General features: G+C 36.5%; 1 protein-coding gene across 1 annotated transcript in view; it reads left to right on the plus strand.

Annotated features, from left to right (window-relative positions):
* Nucleotides 1-17,036, plus strand: part of DMD (dystrophin) — an 870,543-nt gene that overhangs the window by 360,878 nt on the left and 492,629 nt on the right. Inside the window, exons 27-33 of the mRNA XM_053455059.1 lie at nucleotides 43-225; nucleotides 3,140-3,274; nucleotides 3,458-3,607; nucleotides 8,516-8,677; nucleotides 13,418-13,528; nucleotides 15,610-15,783; nucleotides 16,815-16,970. Coding sequence (XP_053311034.1) covers nucleotides 43-225; nucleotides 3,140-3,274; nucleotides 3,458-3,607; nucleotides 8,516-8,677; nucleotides 13,418-13,528; nucleotides 15,610-15,783; nucleotides 16,815-16,970 — 1,071 coding nt within the window. The remainder of the gene's footprint in view (nucleotides 1-42; nucleotides 226-3,139; nucleotides 3,275-3,457; nucleotides 3,608-8,515; nucleotides 8,678-13,417; nucleotides 13,529-15,609; nucleotides 15,784-16,814; nucleotides 16,971-17,036) is intronic.

Consider the following 17,036-nt stretch of genomic DNA (forward strand, 5'->3'; position numbering starts at 1 on the left):
GCTTTCTGTTGCAATGCTAGAAATAACGGGTTTCTCTTTCAGAGGGCAAGAGACGAAGCTGCACAAAAGGAGGAAAAAGTAAAGCTTTTAACTGATTTGGTGAACAACTTTATTGCAACAGCTCCACCTGCTGCTCACGATCCACTGAAGAAGGAGCTAAATGTTTTAATCAACAACTATGAGAGACTGTGCAGCAGGCTGACTGGGAAGTGTGCAACGCTGGAGGTTAGTAAGACAGGACATTTTGAGCATTTAGAATGGTCAATTGTAATAACATTCTAGGAAATAGCACAGAGCTGCTCATGGTATTATAAAAAATGTTAAGAGAAAAAACTAATATTTCCTATGTCATATTCCATAACAATTTACAATTTATTGACTGTAATTTGGTATAATGGTTCTTCTGTCAGATTTGGTATGTCACAGCAGTCACAAGAGTGGTCACAAGTGCCACTGCGAGAGATTTTGCCTCTAACAAGATATTGCGGTCCAATAAACAAGCTCCCAAGATGGTCTCTCCAGACTTTCCTGAGAACCATGGAAGTCAATGGATCCCAGCTTTCTAATCACAATGTGATTAGTAAAAGAAATTATACAAACCATTTTTAAAAAATGGCAACATGTACAAAAAAAAATCCCCACTGTTCTCACCATCAGGGGCACCTTCCTGTGAACCTTCCTGTTCCAGTAAAACTTTAAATAAGAAATTATTTTTATACAAAGATGTCCCAAAAATAAGACATGGGCACAGACTGACGAGGTGTCCAAATTTCAAAAATTGCACACCTCTCAAATGTGGCCTTTTGCTTCCCAAATAACCCAACAAGCCCATGCATGGGTGTTGATCAACACATATTGGGGTATTGTTTGACAGTGATATATACCAGGAGTGATAAATTCATACCTGAAGTACAATGTGTGTGAAAAAAAAAAAAAAAATACCACCACACATTTTGACAAAGGCTGCTGGTAAAATTATTGCCGATAAAGGGTTAAAATACTGGCATTTCAAATACCCTTGGGTGTCTAGCTTTAAATCATAAATGGTTTGATGAATTCATTTGAATTGGCCAGATTCAACAATGTCCCAAATAACACATAGGGGCAGGATAACCACATGTCAAAATTCCAATTTGACAAATTGTGGCCTTTTTACAAACCAACAAACCCTTGCATGGGGTTATCACCGTACTTGAGAGATGTTGCTGAAGACATATTGGGGTGGTGTTTGACAGTGACATATACTAGGACCTGTAAATTCATACCTGAAGTAAAATGTTGGTAAAAAAATGCAACAATATTACTAACACAAAGTTTGACTGGTGGTAGAATTAGTGCATAGAAAGAAATAAGCTTCCATCCTGGTCGGTGGAAAGAAAAGCAATATTACAATCCTCCAATGAGCACAACAAAATTCCAATAATGACGGTTGTACATTTTTAGATCTCCCAAAAGTCCTGGATTTTCAGAGACCACCCCAATGTTTAAGGCACTGTCCAACTGTCCCAGGTAGCTACTCCACTGTCCTGTTATTGTTGGCAGTGGGGAACATTGACTGGTTTTGGGTGGTTATCTGAACCTCTTTGACTGGCTCAGAGAACTTAAAAAATCAATGGACATCCGTATTGTTGTAGCACAGACTTAGCGGCTCCTGCTTAATGCAGCCTTGTAATGCTTGCTATTCGGGTAGGATGGGCAGGTGGCCATCATACTAGTAACGCTGGTCCAGCTTACCTAAAATGTTGGGGTATGCATTTTGTATAACTCTCTTTCGTGGTGTTAAGTGTTATAAGTTTAAAGGAAAGTATTCATTCAGATACATTTGTTGTCTAAAAGAAGGTTATATCAAATAACAAAGATAAATTATTAACACAAATAATTAATGAGGCCATGTGTGTAAAGTTCAAACTGATTTGTGAGTGAGGTACACAATAATTCCTGTTCATATTACACCATGCTCTAACAATTATTCATATCAGCAGGACGATGAATTATTCTTTAGTATTTACTCATTTGTCAAATTAATTAACTCAAACCCTCTGGTAAAATTATATAATATTGTTATTATTTTCATTTCAAGATATGGGAAGCATATCACACAATGGTTAAGGATCTACAGTTTTGCATTTGCATGCCTTAAGAAGATCACACAGCTAATACTTTTAGTTATTTTTAATCAAATTCATACTATGTTGTGCTAATTATCAGCACTTAGCTTTGGTTAATATTATTAATAAATAAGCAATTTCCTTATAATAGACTTAATTTAATGACACATCTAGATCTTAACTGGATTTTAAAAGAGCAAGGTTTGCGATTCAGCTTCCCGACTAAACTTAAAGATGTGGCTGCAGATTGGAGACTGCAACAGCTAAAAAAAGGCTACATTGAAATAAATAGAAAACAAATTCTACTAATGGTGTGTGTTTGGGCGTTAGAATTTTCAAAACGTTATCTATAACTTTAAATATACAGCACAATTATTTCAGCACACCATAGAAATTTAAAATAAACACCCTAAAGATGCACATAAGGTTAATAAAAGCACAGACTATAGCACTAAAAAGGACAATACTCTACTTCTACATTAAATTATATGTTACTGAATTAGTTATTTATTAACATAACACATTAACAGTCACCATATATTTTTACCTTCAGCCCAATATTTTCACATAAATGTAATTTCAATTTAGCAGTTGATACATTTTATAAGCTACACAAGCAAAATAAAAATATTAAACGCAAAGGTAAACAGCCATCAAAATAAACACAAGCATAGAAGCATTGGCTTTTCCAAATTGGCTTTAATGAGCTTCTGCACTGGTAAAATTTGTGCTAATGTCAAGAATTTGGCATCTGATTTAATTGGAGTTGCAGTGGTTTAAAAGTGGAGATAGTTTGCACTGGGGCTTTACAATATAATGCAACATGGCCAACTCTATACAATATGGGCTGCACACTAAGGCATGGATTCGTTCAGTTACTGCCTTATTCCATAAATGGTCAAATCAGGCAAAGAAAAAGTCACTCTGAACGGTAACATTTGAAGCCAACTTTAAATAGTACTATTTTGTGATATGAGAAGTGATATCAAAGCATAACGACTAATATAAATCTCTGTGTATGTGGTCCACAGGAGGTTTGGGCATGTTGGCATGAACTCTTGTCGTACTTGGATTCCGAAAAGAAATGGCTTGATGATGTTGAGTTGAAACTAAAAGCAACTGAAAATGTTAAGGGAGGTGCAGAGGAGATTTCAGAAACACTAAAGGTATTATGTAATGATCATTATCCTGTATTACACAGACAGACGGATGGATGAGATACATAGATTGATAAAGATACACACATAGCTCCCTGTATACAGTGGACTTTTGATTGTATTATTCTAAAAGGGGTAAAGTTCATTAATGAATAGTTATTTTAGTTCAATAGATTTGTTCTTTTTCTTAAGTCCATAGAAGAAATGATGAAACATCCAGAAGATAACCGCACCCAAATTAAAGAATTGGCGCAAACCTTGACCGATGGGGGTGTGATGGATGAGCTGATCAATGAGAAACTAGAGAAGTTTAACACACGTTGGGAAGAAGTTCAACAAGAGGTAATTGTTAAAGTATTTTGGTACACAATTATTCGATAATCTTAAATAAAATCATACTGTTCGGCAAATAATGAGTAACCATTAGAACAGACTTTTTTTTTTTTAACATCTTACAAAACAGTGGCTTTGTAAAGAATATACATATCTGGAATAACAAAGCCACACAGTTAGAGTGGGGAGTACCAAATGCAAATGAAAGACTGAGTAAGAGAAAAAAGTTATTATCAATAATAACAAATTGATGTTATTAGCAGCAATAATTTGACATTCCTCTAGATGTCATTTAGAATGACCTAAATCATTGAAGCCAAACCTTTCTGCGCATGGAAGAGTAAATAAACAAACTTCAAATCGCCATCATTGTAGGGGTTTTTATAAAGAATCCTTTCACAAGCTTAAAATCCAGTGTAAAAACGGGGGTAATAAGAACATCCCATTGGTTGGAATGATTGCACTAATTTAAAAAATTGCACCATAACCACACTTTATTCATATCCCCATTTGCATCAAATACAATACGTTCCATTGACGTGACATATTTATCAATCGGCCTTTGGTTAAATATGGCTCTGGAGAGGTATAATTTATGGCTTATATATTTCAGTATTGTTGTCTATGCTTGCAGTGTACTTCTCTCCGGTTCATTTTTGTGTGGGAAGAAACACATTGGCACAGGAAGGATGTTTGTTTCTACAGCACAATTTTATTTTGACAAAAGAAGAGGTTCCTATTGGTATTACCAATTGAACTTTGTACATTTACAACGGTTGTTTATGTTGTGTTGCTAAAACATGAATTACATTCCCAGACAATTTAGTGCATTCAGCGCCAAATGCATAGACAGAAAATCAGCACCGGGTTTGTATGTATCCATTTTCTTACATTTTGAGCACAACAGTAGGGTCACTGGAAATGTTTCTGTCTCAAACATTTAGCCTGGTTACCCAATCATTCACTCAGTAAGTCATCTACAAAGGAATGTTTGTTGCTTTTTTATATATATTTTTTTTGTAATGGCACATGTACTGTGCTTCCTCAATGCTGTTTTCTGCAACTGTTTTTTGAGGTACTTACTTGAAAAGAATGATCTGGACTGTCCTGCAACAGCTAGCAAGTGTGGGCAGTAGACAAACGATCAACAAACTCATAGCCAGAAAAAGTGTCTTCATGTAGTTGCTGGTAAAAAACATTTAAGAGCAGCATACTGTTATAATGTTTTCAATGACTTTTTAGTAATATTGTGGACTTGGTCCCACACTGCATATAGTTATCTGGCTTTGAATACAGTCCGATAATATTTGCACCCTTGGTAAATATAAGCAAAGAAGGCTGTGAAAATGGTCTTTATTGTTTAACCTTTTAATCTTTTATTCACAAAATACACAAAAATACTCAGCTCTCATGGATATCAAGCAATTTAAAAAAAAACAAAAAACATAAAAAAAAAATAATTATACTCTATGTGTGGCACAGTTATTGGCAACCTTATAGTCAGAAAAACAGCCCCAAAACATTTAAGAGCCACCAACGTATTTAACTGTTAGCATGAGGTACTTTTCCATATGGCTACCTCTCTGTGTGCACCAAACCCACCTCTGGTGTTTATACCAAAAAATTCTATTTTGGTTTCATCTGACCATAGAACCATTTTCCAGATTGATTCATAACATTTCCAGTTGACTGGAACTTCTTAATTATTGCCCTTATGGCAGAAATTGGCATTTTCAATGCTTTTACTATATTCGTATAGCCACTTCCCAATTTGTGAAGCTTAACAACCTTTTGCCGCACATTACAGCTATATTCTATGGTCTTACCCATTGTGTAGAATGAAGGGAATTTGGCCTATGTGTTACCTAATATTTATACCCCTGTGAAACAGGAAGTCATGGTTGAACATTTTCCTTTTCCTGTCACCCAGGCGTACTATAAAATGTAAAATATCAATGGGAATATACTTAAAATATATTTTTCTCATATGAATTCATTAGGGTGCAAGTAATTGTGCCACACACACACACACACACACACATACATATATATATATATATATATATATATATATATATATATATATATATATATATATATATATATTAAAGACTTCTAGCAGGCTGCCTCTACTGAATCCATGGAGTTTAGTAACTACTAATTTAATTACATTTTTGACTGGGTAACTAACGTAATAGACCAGTGAGTAGCTGTTGATGTCGCCTATCTGTCCCCCATAGAAAACATAAATAACTTGCAGTCTTTGGGTTTCAATGTTCAAATAGTTGAATGGATAAGACAAAGGTTGAGTGACAAGAGACAGAATGTTGTAGTTAATGGTGTGTATATAGAGGAAGGTCTTGTTACTAGTGGGGTGCCTCAGAGATCAATACTTAATATTTTTATTAGTGATATTACAGAAGGTCTTAATGATAAAGTGTCACGGCACAGCGTACAGAGGAGACACCGTAGTCAGGTAGGACTGGCAAAGGATGGTCCAGAGAGCCAAGGTCAGGATACCGGAGAGCAGGATAGTCGAGGAGCAAGCCGAGGTCAGGATACCAGATATCAGGATAGTCGAGGAGTAAGCCGAGGTCAGGATACCAGAGATCAGAGTAGTCGTGGAACAAGCCGAGGTCAATAACAGGAACAACAGGAACCAACAAGAACGTGTACTGGGAAGGCACTACCGAGATAGGCACGACCATCAGAAGGCAAAGTCTCAGAGTTAGGAAGTCTCTTAAATAGGCACAGGAAATTAGGCACTAATTGGAGATTTCCCGCCAAAATTCAAAGTGCCGATACGTTACTTCCTGCGCAGCCATCTTGTGGTTGGCGATTACGTAGTCTTCCCATATAAGTCGAGGTAGTACCTGCCGGCGCCACTAGGTGGCGCGAAGAAGAACGAGTCCGGATTCCAGTAGAGGACCCGTCTCCCGGCTGCAGCTGCTGGGGACGCACCGTGCAGGTAGGTGGTCTCCCTCTTCCTCGCAGCGGCGGCTGCTGTGTAGAAGCGGGGGGTCTCCCCCTTCTTCGCGGCGGCTGTGGTTGCTGTGTAGAGGCGGGAGGTCTCCCCCTCCTTCGCAGTGGCTGCGGCTGGACCTGCCGTGCAGAGGCGGTGGGTCTCCCCCTTCTTCGTGGCGGCTGCTGCTGCCGATCCGAAGGGGGGGTCTCCCTCTTCTTCTCGGCAGCTGCGGCTGCCGGACCGAAGCGGGGGGTCTCCCCCTACCTCGCGGCGGCTGCGGTTGCTGCCCGGCGGGTCTAACCGTCGGGTATGTGACATAAAGTGTGTATTTTTGCACATGATAGACCTTCCATGTGGAACAAGTCAAATGGCAAATGGTTTAAGTAAATTAGAATGGTTGTGACTTTGGAAGCTGCAGTTTAATGTTGATAAATGTAAAATAATACACTTTTGGGACATAAAACTTCCAAGGCAGAATAAAGCATTGCGGATGCTGTTCTGTCAGTGACAACAGAACTTAGGGGCAATTATTTCTAAGGACTTAAAGGTAAGCAGTACAATAACACAAGCAGGGTGCTGGGCTGTATAGCAAGAGGCATTAGTACCAGAAAGAGGTGGTTCTGCCACCTTACAGATCTCTGTTCAGGCCTCACCTAGAGTATTGTGTACAGTTCTAGAGAGCCCCATCTCCAGATGGATATAAAAACATTTGAGAAAGTTCAGAGGAGGGCTTCCAAAATGTTGAATAGTTTGCAGGATCAAAATATGTACAGTATAGCTTGGAGGAAAGGAAAGAGACTTAAGTGGATTTAACAAAGTATTGGGGGGATTTTTCAAAGGAAGACATGTTTGTTAGAACATTATTATTGTCATAATCTAAAATTAGAGGGTCAGAGGTTTAGATGTAATGTAAGGACGTCTTCCTTTACCAAGAGGGTGGTCGACTAGAATGGGAGTTCTACGGAGCATGTGCAAGAAGTATATTGTAGTATGTTCCAATATGTATTTAAGGTATATATAGGGCTGGAGTCATCCTTGGAGTTATTTTTAGTTTTGTTAGTTGCGTTAACCATTTAGGTGAATATGAACTATACTGATTAAGCTCTCAAACATATTAGACAAATGTTCTTTTTCATAAGCAAGTATGATTTATAATTCGTAATCTGCTTGTCACAGAAATGCTCAAAAAAATATGTGCATTGCTTAAATGTTTGCATTTATTTAATCTCATGTTGCTTAAATTATACAAGCGTCGACTAAATAGATTCTATTTTTAATTTTGAGAAATGAAATATTCCATAGCAGATGTGGGAAACTGTTTAACATAGATTGCAAGTGAGTTTTACGACACCTTATAATTAAAGGTAATGTTCTTTCCGTTCTTTGAAAAGGCTTATGCAGAACTGAAAAGAAAATACATCTGAAACATTTTACAAATAATTTACCCTGAAGCCTGGTATATTTTGGTCTGTTCATTAGTGTTTTATGTTGTATCATCCTAAGTCACTATTTCTTCCATACACTTCTCTTTCTCTTGCCTCTTACTTGTTGCAATGGCTTATTCTGGATCATAGTGACCGTGACCCTATTCTCAGGGAATGAAATCTCTTGAACTACATAATGAGATCAGGCAGAAGTGGGATAGGCCTCAGAACAGAAGATTACAGGATTCAGAACAGGTTCTGTTTTAACAAATTTAGCAGTTCCCTGACAATCGTGTCGGGGAAAAATAATTCAGCTACAGCATCTATATTTGAAATTGTGTCATCCTCTCTCATTAACTAGTTATCCCTATTAAACTCTTAAAGTAGCCTGAATGAGTGGCAAAAGCCAGCGGCGTTCCTCCTACAAGAAGGTGATTGCCCATCAAACCTACAAACCTATGTAAGAATGCATATGGAAATAATAGTAATATGATATAATAACATATATGTATATATTTATTTTTCCAGGCAGTGAGAAGACAGAAGGTTCTGGAACAAAGTATCCAGTCAGCTCAGGAGACTGAGAGAGCTATTGGCTTAATTCAGGAGTCTCTTGGCACCACTGATAGACAGCTGATGGCCTACATTGCTGACAGAATTGATGCTGCGCAGGTTCCTCAAGAAGCGCAGGTAGGCTACAGTTAACTTTTTTTTTCTTCCTGAATTTACCATTGATCTATAGAAGTGCGTTCTTTTTTTCTGTCTTTGTATAATGGGATTAGGATTCTCATTATTTAATGTAGCAATTTGAAGACTGGTTAATTGGCTATAGGGGATATTTTATAAGAAGCAGAAAATAACTTCACCATTTTTGACAATCCAATATCCTGTTACAAGACATATGCCACTATAAATGTGTATTTAGTTGACCATTTGCTTGCAAACAGTTTCCTTTGGTACAGTGACTATTGTTCACACGCTGGAAAGCTGATTACCGTATCTGCTCCATCGCTTGGCTACTTAATCAGATTTGATTAAATGTCAGCTGTGTGCATGTAAGATGACCTTGCGTTCTTTTTTGAGACTCGATTCAGACGTTTAACACCAAGCAAACCTTTGGCGCAGAGTAACAGATGTATGATAACTTATTGAAGGTTTCTCAAACAGCAAGTAATGTAATATACGCTTACTTAAATATGCACATGTCAAATTCACAAACGTCAACCGTTCTCCATACAAAGGAGGGCTTATATCACTTCTGCTCAGCATAAGCATACTAAATCTTTGGCTAGGTCATCTTTTTTTCAGTCCGATTTTTGCTAAAATCGTACTGCATGTTGTCCCAGTTTATTAGTGACTGTCTTTTAATTTTATCTCCTTGAAAACACTTTTTTTCTGAACCAATTTATGTAAAATCATGTTAAATATTTGCTACATCTCAGATCAAACCTTAATTTCACCCAGCACTAAAAGCCGTCTGTCAATGTTTTATATCTCTTATATCCATCAAATTCGTAACTAGCTCATTTTAATGGAACATATCCCATGATTCCATATTGACTTCTGCATTGGAATTCTACTGTCAACCCAAGCAGGAAGTTTCTGGTGCTTGAAATGGTTTACTACAGTACGGTTCTCTAACCGCATAGTTGTAAATTGTACAAACATCTTAAGACAGACAGACATATCAAACAGGACTGCTGTGTTCTAAACTATTCATGAGGCTCATTTGTTTTGTGTACATTCACATTAATGAAGTTTTATTTTCTTTTTCTCTTGGGAAATAATATGGAAGCTGCCATATTTTGTGCATTATCACGTTATCAATTGTTTCCTTAAAGAAGGGTATTTACTATAATTGCTTTACAAAAGAGTTGCACAGTTGTTAATCTGTAGCACCAGATGCTGGTTTATAACATATTACAGCCATGCGAGTGGAGTGCATGTAGCTCTATGTTCTCATTTTTCTACTAGGAACGGTAGCTTGGTTTAAACCAATGTAATGTTCACCAAGGCATCAAACAAAACTAAACAACCAGTCCACCCAGATTTGTAAGTTAAATGCATTGGAGTCTATCCGGCATTATTTCCAATGTGTTTTACTGTCTGCAAATCAGCTATTGGACTTAGAAAATTAAACATTTTCTCGCTCTCCTCCCCAAGCTGCCTGTACTGGGAGCATTCCTATGTACACTTTTTGGACTTGCTTAGTAGCAAGTCCGTAGAAATTCATGAAAGCAGCAGTAGTCAATCATGTATCATACTATCCGAACATGTAGGTTTTGCCATGTAATTGACTGCTGATTCTCTCACTGATTTCAAAGGGAGCTCAGCAATGTACATAGCCTGAAATGAGACCTAATTTCATATTTCATTCATGGGCAGACTAGATGGGGTAAATGGTTTATATCTGCGACCTAATGTTTTTATTATCTAACCGGGGATAACAAATTAATATATTCTGTATTGGTGTACGAATTACAAATGCTAGGGGAAGCATTTAAAACAGGCTTCTTAACTGTAACATTACTTTATAGTACACTTTTCAAGTACATAATGCTATTGGGTTGAAGTGATAACTCATTTTAAGTTTGGTTTTTAGTGTCAAAAAATAAATACTTCCATGCTTCACCTATTTAAACTCACCCAAAAATGTTAGAATATGCAAAACTTTAAGGAACGATTCACAATTTGCTTAGGCCTTTAAGATTTTGCAGAGACTTATAAAAACAGACTTTTGTGTCAAAAATATAGTGTATGAGAAGTTTGATGTGTATGGTGCGCCACCATGTGGTAGTATGGGTGTACTGCATTACTGGAAAAAAAGAAAAAAAAAAACAATTTCAAATGTTAGATTTGTCAAGCCTGAATTGGCTAAAATGTTAATTATATTTTGCTTTATTCTGTTCATGTTTACTAAAGTCAAACCAAACGTTTAAATTGGTAACAGACATTTAAGCAATGTGAATTATCTCTTCCAAACATACAAATGACTCAAGTATACATTTCATGGTCAATTGAGCAAAAAAATAACAAAACATCCTGGCATGTTAGTAAAGCTCTGTTTGATTTTTTTATTCATACATCCCCTGAAAATTACAACATAATTCAAAAAAATACTTAAAAAAATGTCATTAACGTTTTAGGCAACCTTGCTACTAACAAGATATTTAAAGTAGTTTTTATATTCTTTTGTAAATAATTGCAAATCCTGTCACATTTAACTTTGTTCAGAAATCTGGGATGTTTGGCTAAGACTGACTTAAGTGCAGCATCCTCCATCAACACACAAATACCACCCCACCCCACACACACACACACACACACACCTACTTTCTAGAGATCGCATGCTCATTTAACTTGTTTAATGAGGATACTCAGTTCTGGTGTTTTTACAGGGAACAGGGACCTGTGTTTTTTTCCAGCACATAGTGCTATGATTATTTCCCTCATATATTTTCATCAGGTAGAAGAAAAAGATAATGTCTTATCTCAGGCACCATGTCCTTTACAGCTTTCCAGGTGAAGCAGTCACTGAAGGGTATGCTGCAGGAGAACAGAGTTCAGCGTATTTGCAGCCAGTTTGCCATATGGCCCGTTATCCTTTCTAATTTTGCCCCGCTAGACCCTGTTGCCTAGGCCACAAAATCTTTATTGTTCATACATGAGGTCTATCCAGACAAATAAGAGCCATTCAGCCCATCTCACCTACCTATTTTTCTTCATGTAAAGACTTAATGACTCCTTGGTCTTGTCTTAAGGATAACTTTATTCCTATCCCATGCATGTTTAAATTGTAGCCTCTAACTTTCCTGCTGGGATACTCTTCCACCTTTCGTTAAAAGTAAAACTTCTTCTCATTTTATCTAAACCACCTACTTGTACTTACATTTTCTTCCTGTATTTTGTTTATGTATTTAAATGTTTAAATCACATCCCCGCTCTCTTCTTTCCTTCAAGATATATATAGATCCGTAAGTCTTTCCTGATAATTTTAATCCTTGTCATCCGTGGTCCGACAATTCTTGACAGATGATTGGCTGCTTGAAGCAGCCTATAAGCAGCAGGAAAGCACTGTGATTGAAATCAGTGGAAGAGTTTGCCACTCATGTACATGGGGGTCTGCTGAGTTCTCTGAGCCAGTGATGGAGCTGACTGGAGACATGTATATCATGTGCAGGGAGATATGTTTGGCTGAACATTTATTATTTACCACAAGGCAGCATGATAAGGAGGCACTTTTTGTCTAGAGGGTTGGGGTAAGATTACAGAGCCAAAACACATACATGCATTATTGAAGTACCACAATATTAGGTGACTATGCAGTGTTAGGAAGCTATACAATAAATATTTTTACATACAGACCCTGGGTCCACAAATTCATGTTTTGTGAGAACTTTTTTGTATGTTTTGATCTCACCCGGTGTTATGGCATATGGTGCCAAGTGCATCTTTTAAAAGGGACAGCACCCCTTTTCCAATCCAATCGAATCTTTCTTATATCTGTACATGCAACCTTATTTTAAAATTCATTATTTTTTGGACCATAAAAACAAGCAAATATTACACTACGATGCAGTAAAGACATAACCGATGTACTGTGCTGAAAAATCATTACTTTTTGCTAGACAGTCTGTGAATATGGATTATAGGATTGTCTATACCCAGGATTCATGGCTCAATAAGTACACTGATCCCTGCAAAGAATTAGTTAAAAATATAGATATTTACACATACTACATATCTATACATATAAAGACACTGAAAATGTACAGTATCTTGAACATGCCTACCTAAAAAAGTATTTATCATATGGATGTACTTCTATTTGCCAAAAGTTTTGGAGGGACCAACCTTTTTAAAACTAAGTGTTATTATAGTTCATGTGACCTCTATAGTTATGGTTACACCTACTGATTGTATTGACAAGTTAATAAACTCCTGGTTTATAGTCACCAATCTCCTGTTTATTATTACTATTATGTTCCCGATTTGTTGGTTTTATTAAGGAAAATCTATATAGCATATATTTCTCCAGAAGAAGAAACCTCTAAGGTCCCACAAGCTTTTGTGACTCCACATTTTTTTCTTTGTTGGCCCAATAAGAAAAATTACCTTCAACTGAAGAATCTTTGGTCTTCTTATGACCATTTAAGGATAAAAATGGTTCACTTGTACAGGTTGACAAATGTATTATCCATACCCAGCATTTAGAGGGTGGCATTAATACCCTTCCAGGAGGTTATTGATAAGTTAGTAATTAGATAAAGGAAGACAATGTTAAAAATAACAGTCAATATTTTAACAGCTATTTTCCATGCAGGAAAATATTTTTGGCTCAAGACATTTTGTATTTTTAATATGCAATCCTTGGGGTCAATTTGAAAAAACTCACTGTGTAATAATATTTCTTTTTCTTTTTTTCCTTAGAAAATGCAGTCTGATTTGATGAGCCATGAGATTTCTTTGGATGAAATGAAAAAACGAAACCAGGGTAAAGAAATGTCCAAAAAAGTCCTGACTCAGATTGACGTAGCTCAGGTAATGTGGTTGTTGGTTGAATTAATGGTCGAATTCTCCTCAGAAAAAGTTATTTCCTTTATTTAGATTATGCGCATAATCTAGACAAGGCACACAACACACAAAAGTCGAAGCGTTGTCTAATTACATATTTGGATTACATGGTTTATATAACTTCTTATATTTCTTATCTACTTCTAATAGCATGCATCATTCTGATTGGTTACTTTTTAAGCAGGTTACGCCTCTTAGTAGATATCTTGGCGCAACTCGTGATACATCATAGACTAGACATTTTCTACTGTCTTTGTCAGCAATAATATTTATGATTACATAAGCATTTTTCTAACAGTGGTGTGTGTGTTTCAAGATCCAACCTACCTATCGGCCCTGCTGTATATGAGTTATCCTAACAGCATTAGATTGAGATGAACTAGGACATTTTTTAATCTCAGACACCAAGCATAAAGATAATGCAGATGTAGGGCATCATTCACATTGGCAGTGCTGCAGTTTCATCTCCCAGACTCCGTTATACATGATAAAGAGGCAACTCTAGTTTTTGCTCCAAGAGCGTTGTGGTTTTCTCCATTAAGATAGGTTTCCACTTGGTTTTTTTTTGCTAAAAACGCCTATAAAAACGCCAATAGCGCCACCTGGCGTTTTTTTGTGAAAAACGGCTGCAGCCAGATGTTAGCTGTTCTTCAATAGGAAATCGCAAAATGCCATTTCCACTTGGCGTTTTTCTGTCTGGCGTTTTTTCAGTCCTCTTTGGCGTTTTTCTGCTTTTTTGGGCTCTGTGGCAGTTTTTCAAAATCGCAGCATGTTGACACTCTGGCGTTTTTTGCAAGAAATCTTGGCATTTTTCTCCAATAGAAGTCTATGGGAGAGAAAAAACGCCATGAAAAAGCCATGTGGGTTTATTGCCTTGGCGTTTTTTATGGCGTTTTTTCCACAGTTACAATGCAGAGGATGGACCCAGTATCTGTGTGTCCTACGAGAAATAGGCTGGAAACAAACAGTTTCACACAAAACAAAGTCCTGGACTGGTTCATATTGAATTTTACACCATTTGGAACAAACATGCCATTACAAACAAACATACCCGACGCATCAACTGGATCCTGCGTGCCAAAAGCAACAGCAAACAATTTGCACCATCATTTGGGGCCAATCTTCCCAGAGGAGCAGACATTCGAAATAAAGCATGCCTTACAAACCACAGAAAAGAGACAAAAGGGTCTACCAAGTAAATGACATCAGGAGAGGGCAGATACTTGCCATTTATCCTAATCCCTTTTAGGTGGGTGAAACTTCTAACTTGTAAGGGTTGGAAAAACTGCCTAAGGTCAAAAAAAGCAATTTCCACAGAAAGGCTAAAACGCCAGAAAAAACTGCAGAAAAAAACGCCAAAACGCAGGTAAATGCAGCGGCAGTTTTCTTGGCAGTTTTCCTGGCGTTTTTCATCAAGAAAAAAACGCCGGACAAAAACCCAAGTGGAAACCTAGCCTTATAGCATATTTAAATTCATGGGATTTCTTTAATGTCATCTCACTAATGCACTATGCATTAGGTGCGACAATTAGCCAGGTATGAGTCGGTATACTGCATAGTAAGTACAGAGTCAAAATCACTACTTTCCCGCAAACTGCCTATAAATCATATAGATGTATTATTGGCCAAACAGATATACATGGAAGACTTTCATTTTATCAAATACATTAGTTTTGTTTTAGGTAAAGTTTCTGATGATCGTAATACCACTCAGCTGAAAACTATTTCTTATGAGCTCTCCTAGCACATGGTGCTCAAAATTTTAAAATGCTAATTATATTTCAACATATGTTCAACATAAACACCTGTAACTGATTACAAATATTCACTAATAATATTAGTAACGGAAAGCCGCATTGCTCAATTGGACATATTGTTCTAATGGAAACATTGTGATAGCTTAGAATGATTGCGATAACACAATTCACTTTTAGTTAATGTTCCTACTTTGAAGACTATCTTTAAATGTAGACACGTCTTGTAAGGACTATGAAGTTAATAACTATGTCAGCTACTAGACATACAGTAAGCACATTATTATTTTACAGAAAAAACTTCAAGAGGTGTCTGCAAAATTTCGACTGTTCCAGAAGCCAGCAAATTTTGAACACCGTCTTAAAGAATCTAAAAGAATTCTAGATGAGGTGACATTTGAATTGCCTCTCTTGGACATGAGGAACATTGAACAAGAGACACTTCAAACACAATTGGATCATTGTATGGTATGTTTTCCTCTGTATAATCATTGGAACTTGTGTATCTAATTAAACCATAATTAATCCTTTAATTAAAAAAATCATCAATATTGAATAAAATGTTGTAAATGATGCTATGGAAGATGAACAAGCTGTACAAATATTTTTCTCTCTGTAGAAGGGCAACAGTCAATATTACTTGTGTTAAGTAGGTTTTTGGTGCATGTGTTTTTCTTGTTGCAACTTGTGTATTTCTCAATTATTGCGGTTAATGAAGCAGAAGAAAATAAATGTGTATTTAATCTGTTTGTTTGTAAGGTCATCAAAGGGTCCAGTAAGCATAGCCAGGGGTAAATTATTCTAAGCGTTTTGGATGAAGATGAGTTTGAAAAGCCATTTAACTTTTTCTAGTAAGAATGATTTCCTCCTATATGTTTAATGATACACACTCATCAGTTTTAATTATAAATCAACATTAAATAATAATGTATATTATAGAGTTATTATTCTTTATATCCATTCTGGTCTAGTAGGAAAATTAGATTTTTATTGACAAGATGCTAATTGCTTAATTTAAATATTCATACTTAACTTATTTCCATTGTTGGTCACACTACAGTAGATAAATAAAGGTAATTAACATAAAACATTAGTGCACATGTGGTCTCAAGAACCACTACCATTCAGGAATAATAAAAGTAAAGAAAGAGAGGCTTATCGTTGATATTTATCGTATCATTTCCAAGATGTCATGAATTTTACAAGCTCCCAAAAAATGCAAATGCTATTACTGTAGATAAGGCATCCAATAATTTTAGAGCAGTGTCGAAAAGCATAGCTCCCCTGTGACCTTTAAATATCATGTGCGCATATGTTCATTAAAAATAGACCGCCTTATAAAGGTAGCTTCAGCAGAGTTATAAAAAATATGATGTCACGTGTAGATGCTGCAGCATGTTCAGCTTCTTAAGTGCTTAATAAAGGTCAAAAGGGCGACACTCTAGACTATTTGACTGTGATAATTAGCAAAAAGTAACCCAGATAATTGTTATCAACAGAAACTGTACAAGGTTTTGAGCGAAGTGAAATCGGAAGTGGAAACAGTTATAAAAACGGGCCGTCAAATAGTACAGAAACAGCAGACGGAGAACCCCAAAGATCTGGATGAAAGAATAACAGCGCTGAAACTGCAGTACAATGAACTAGGAGCAAAGGTACAGTACTATGTTGTGCAAGCATGTAGATATCTCCTGTCAGTGTGTTCTATGTTACAAAACGTT

This window comes from Spea bombifrons, chromosome 2 (assembly GCF_027358695.1).
Source record: "Spea bombifrons isolate aSpeBom1 chromosome 2, aSpeBom1.2.pri, whole genome shotgun sequence".
Lineage (NCBI taxonomy): Eukaryota > Metazoa > Chordata > Amphibia > Anura > Pelobatidae > Spea > Spea bombifrons.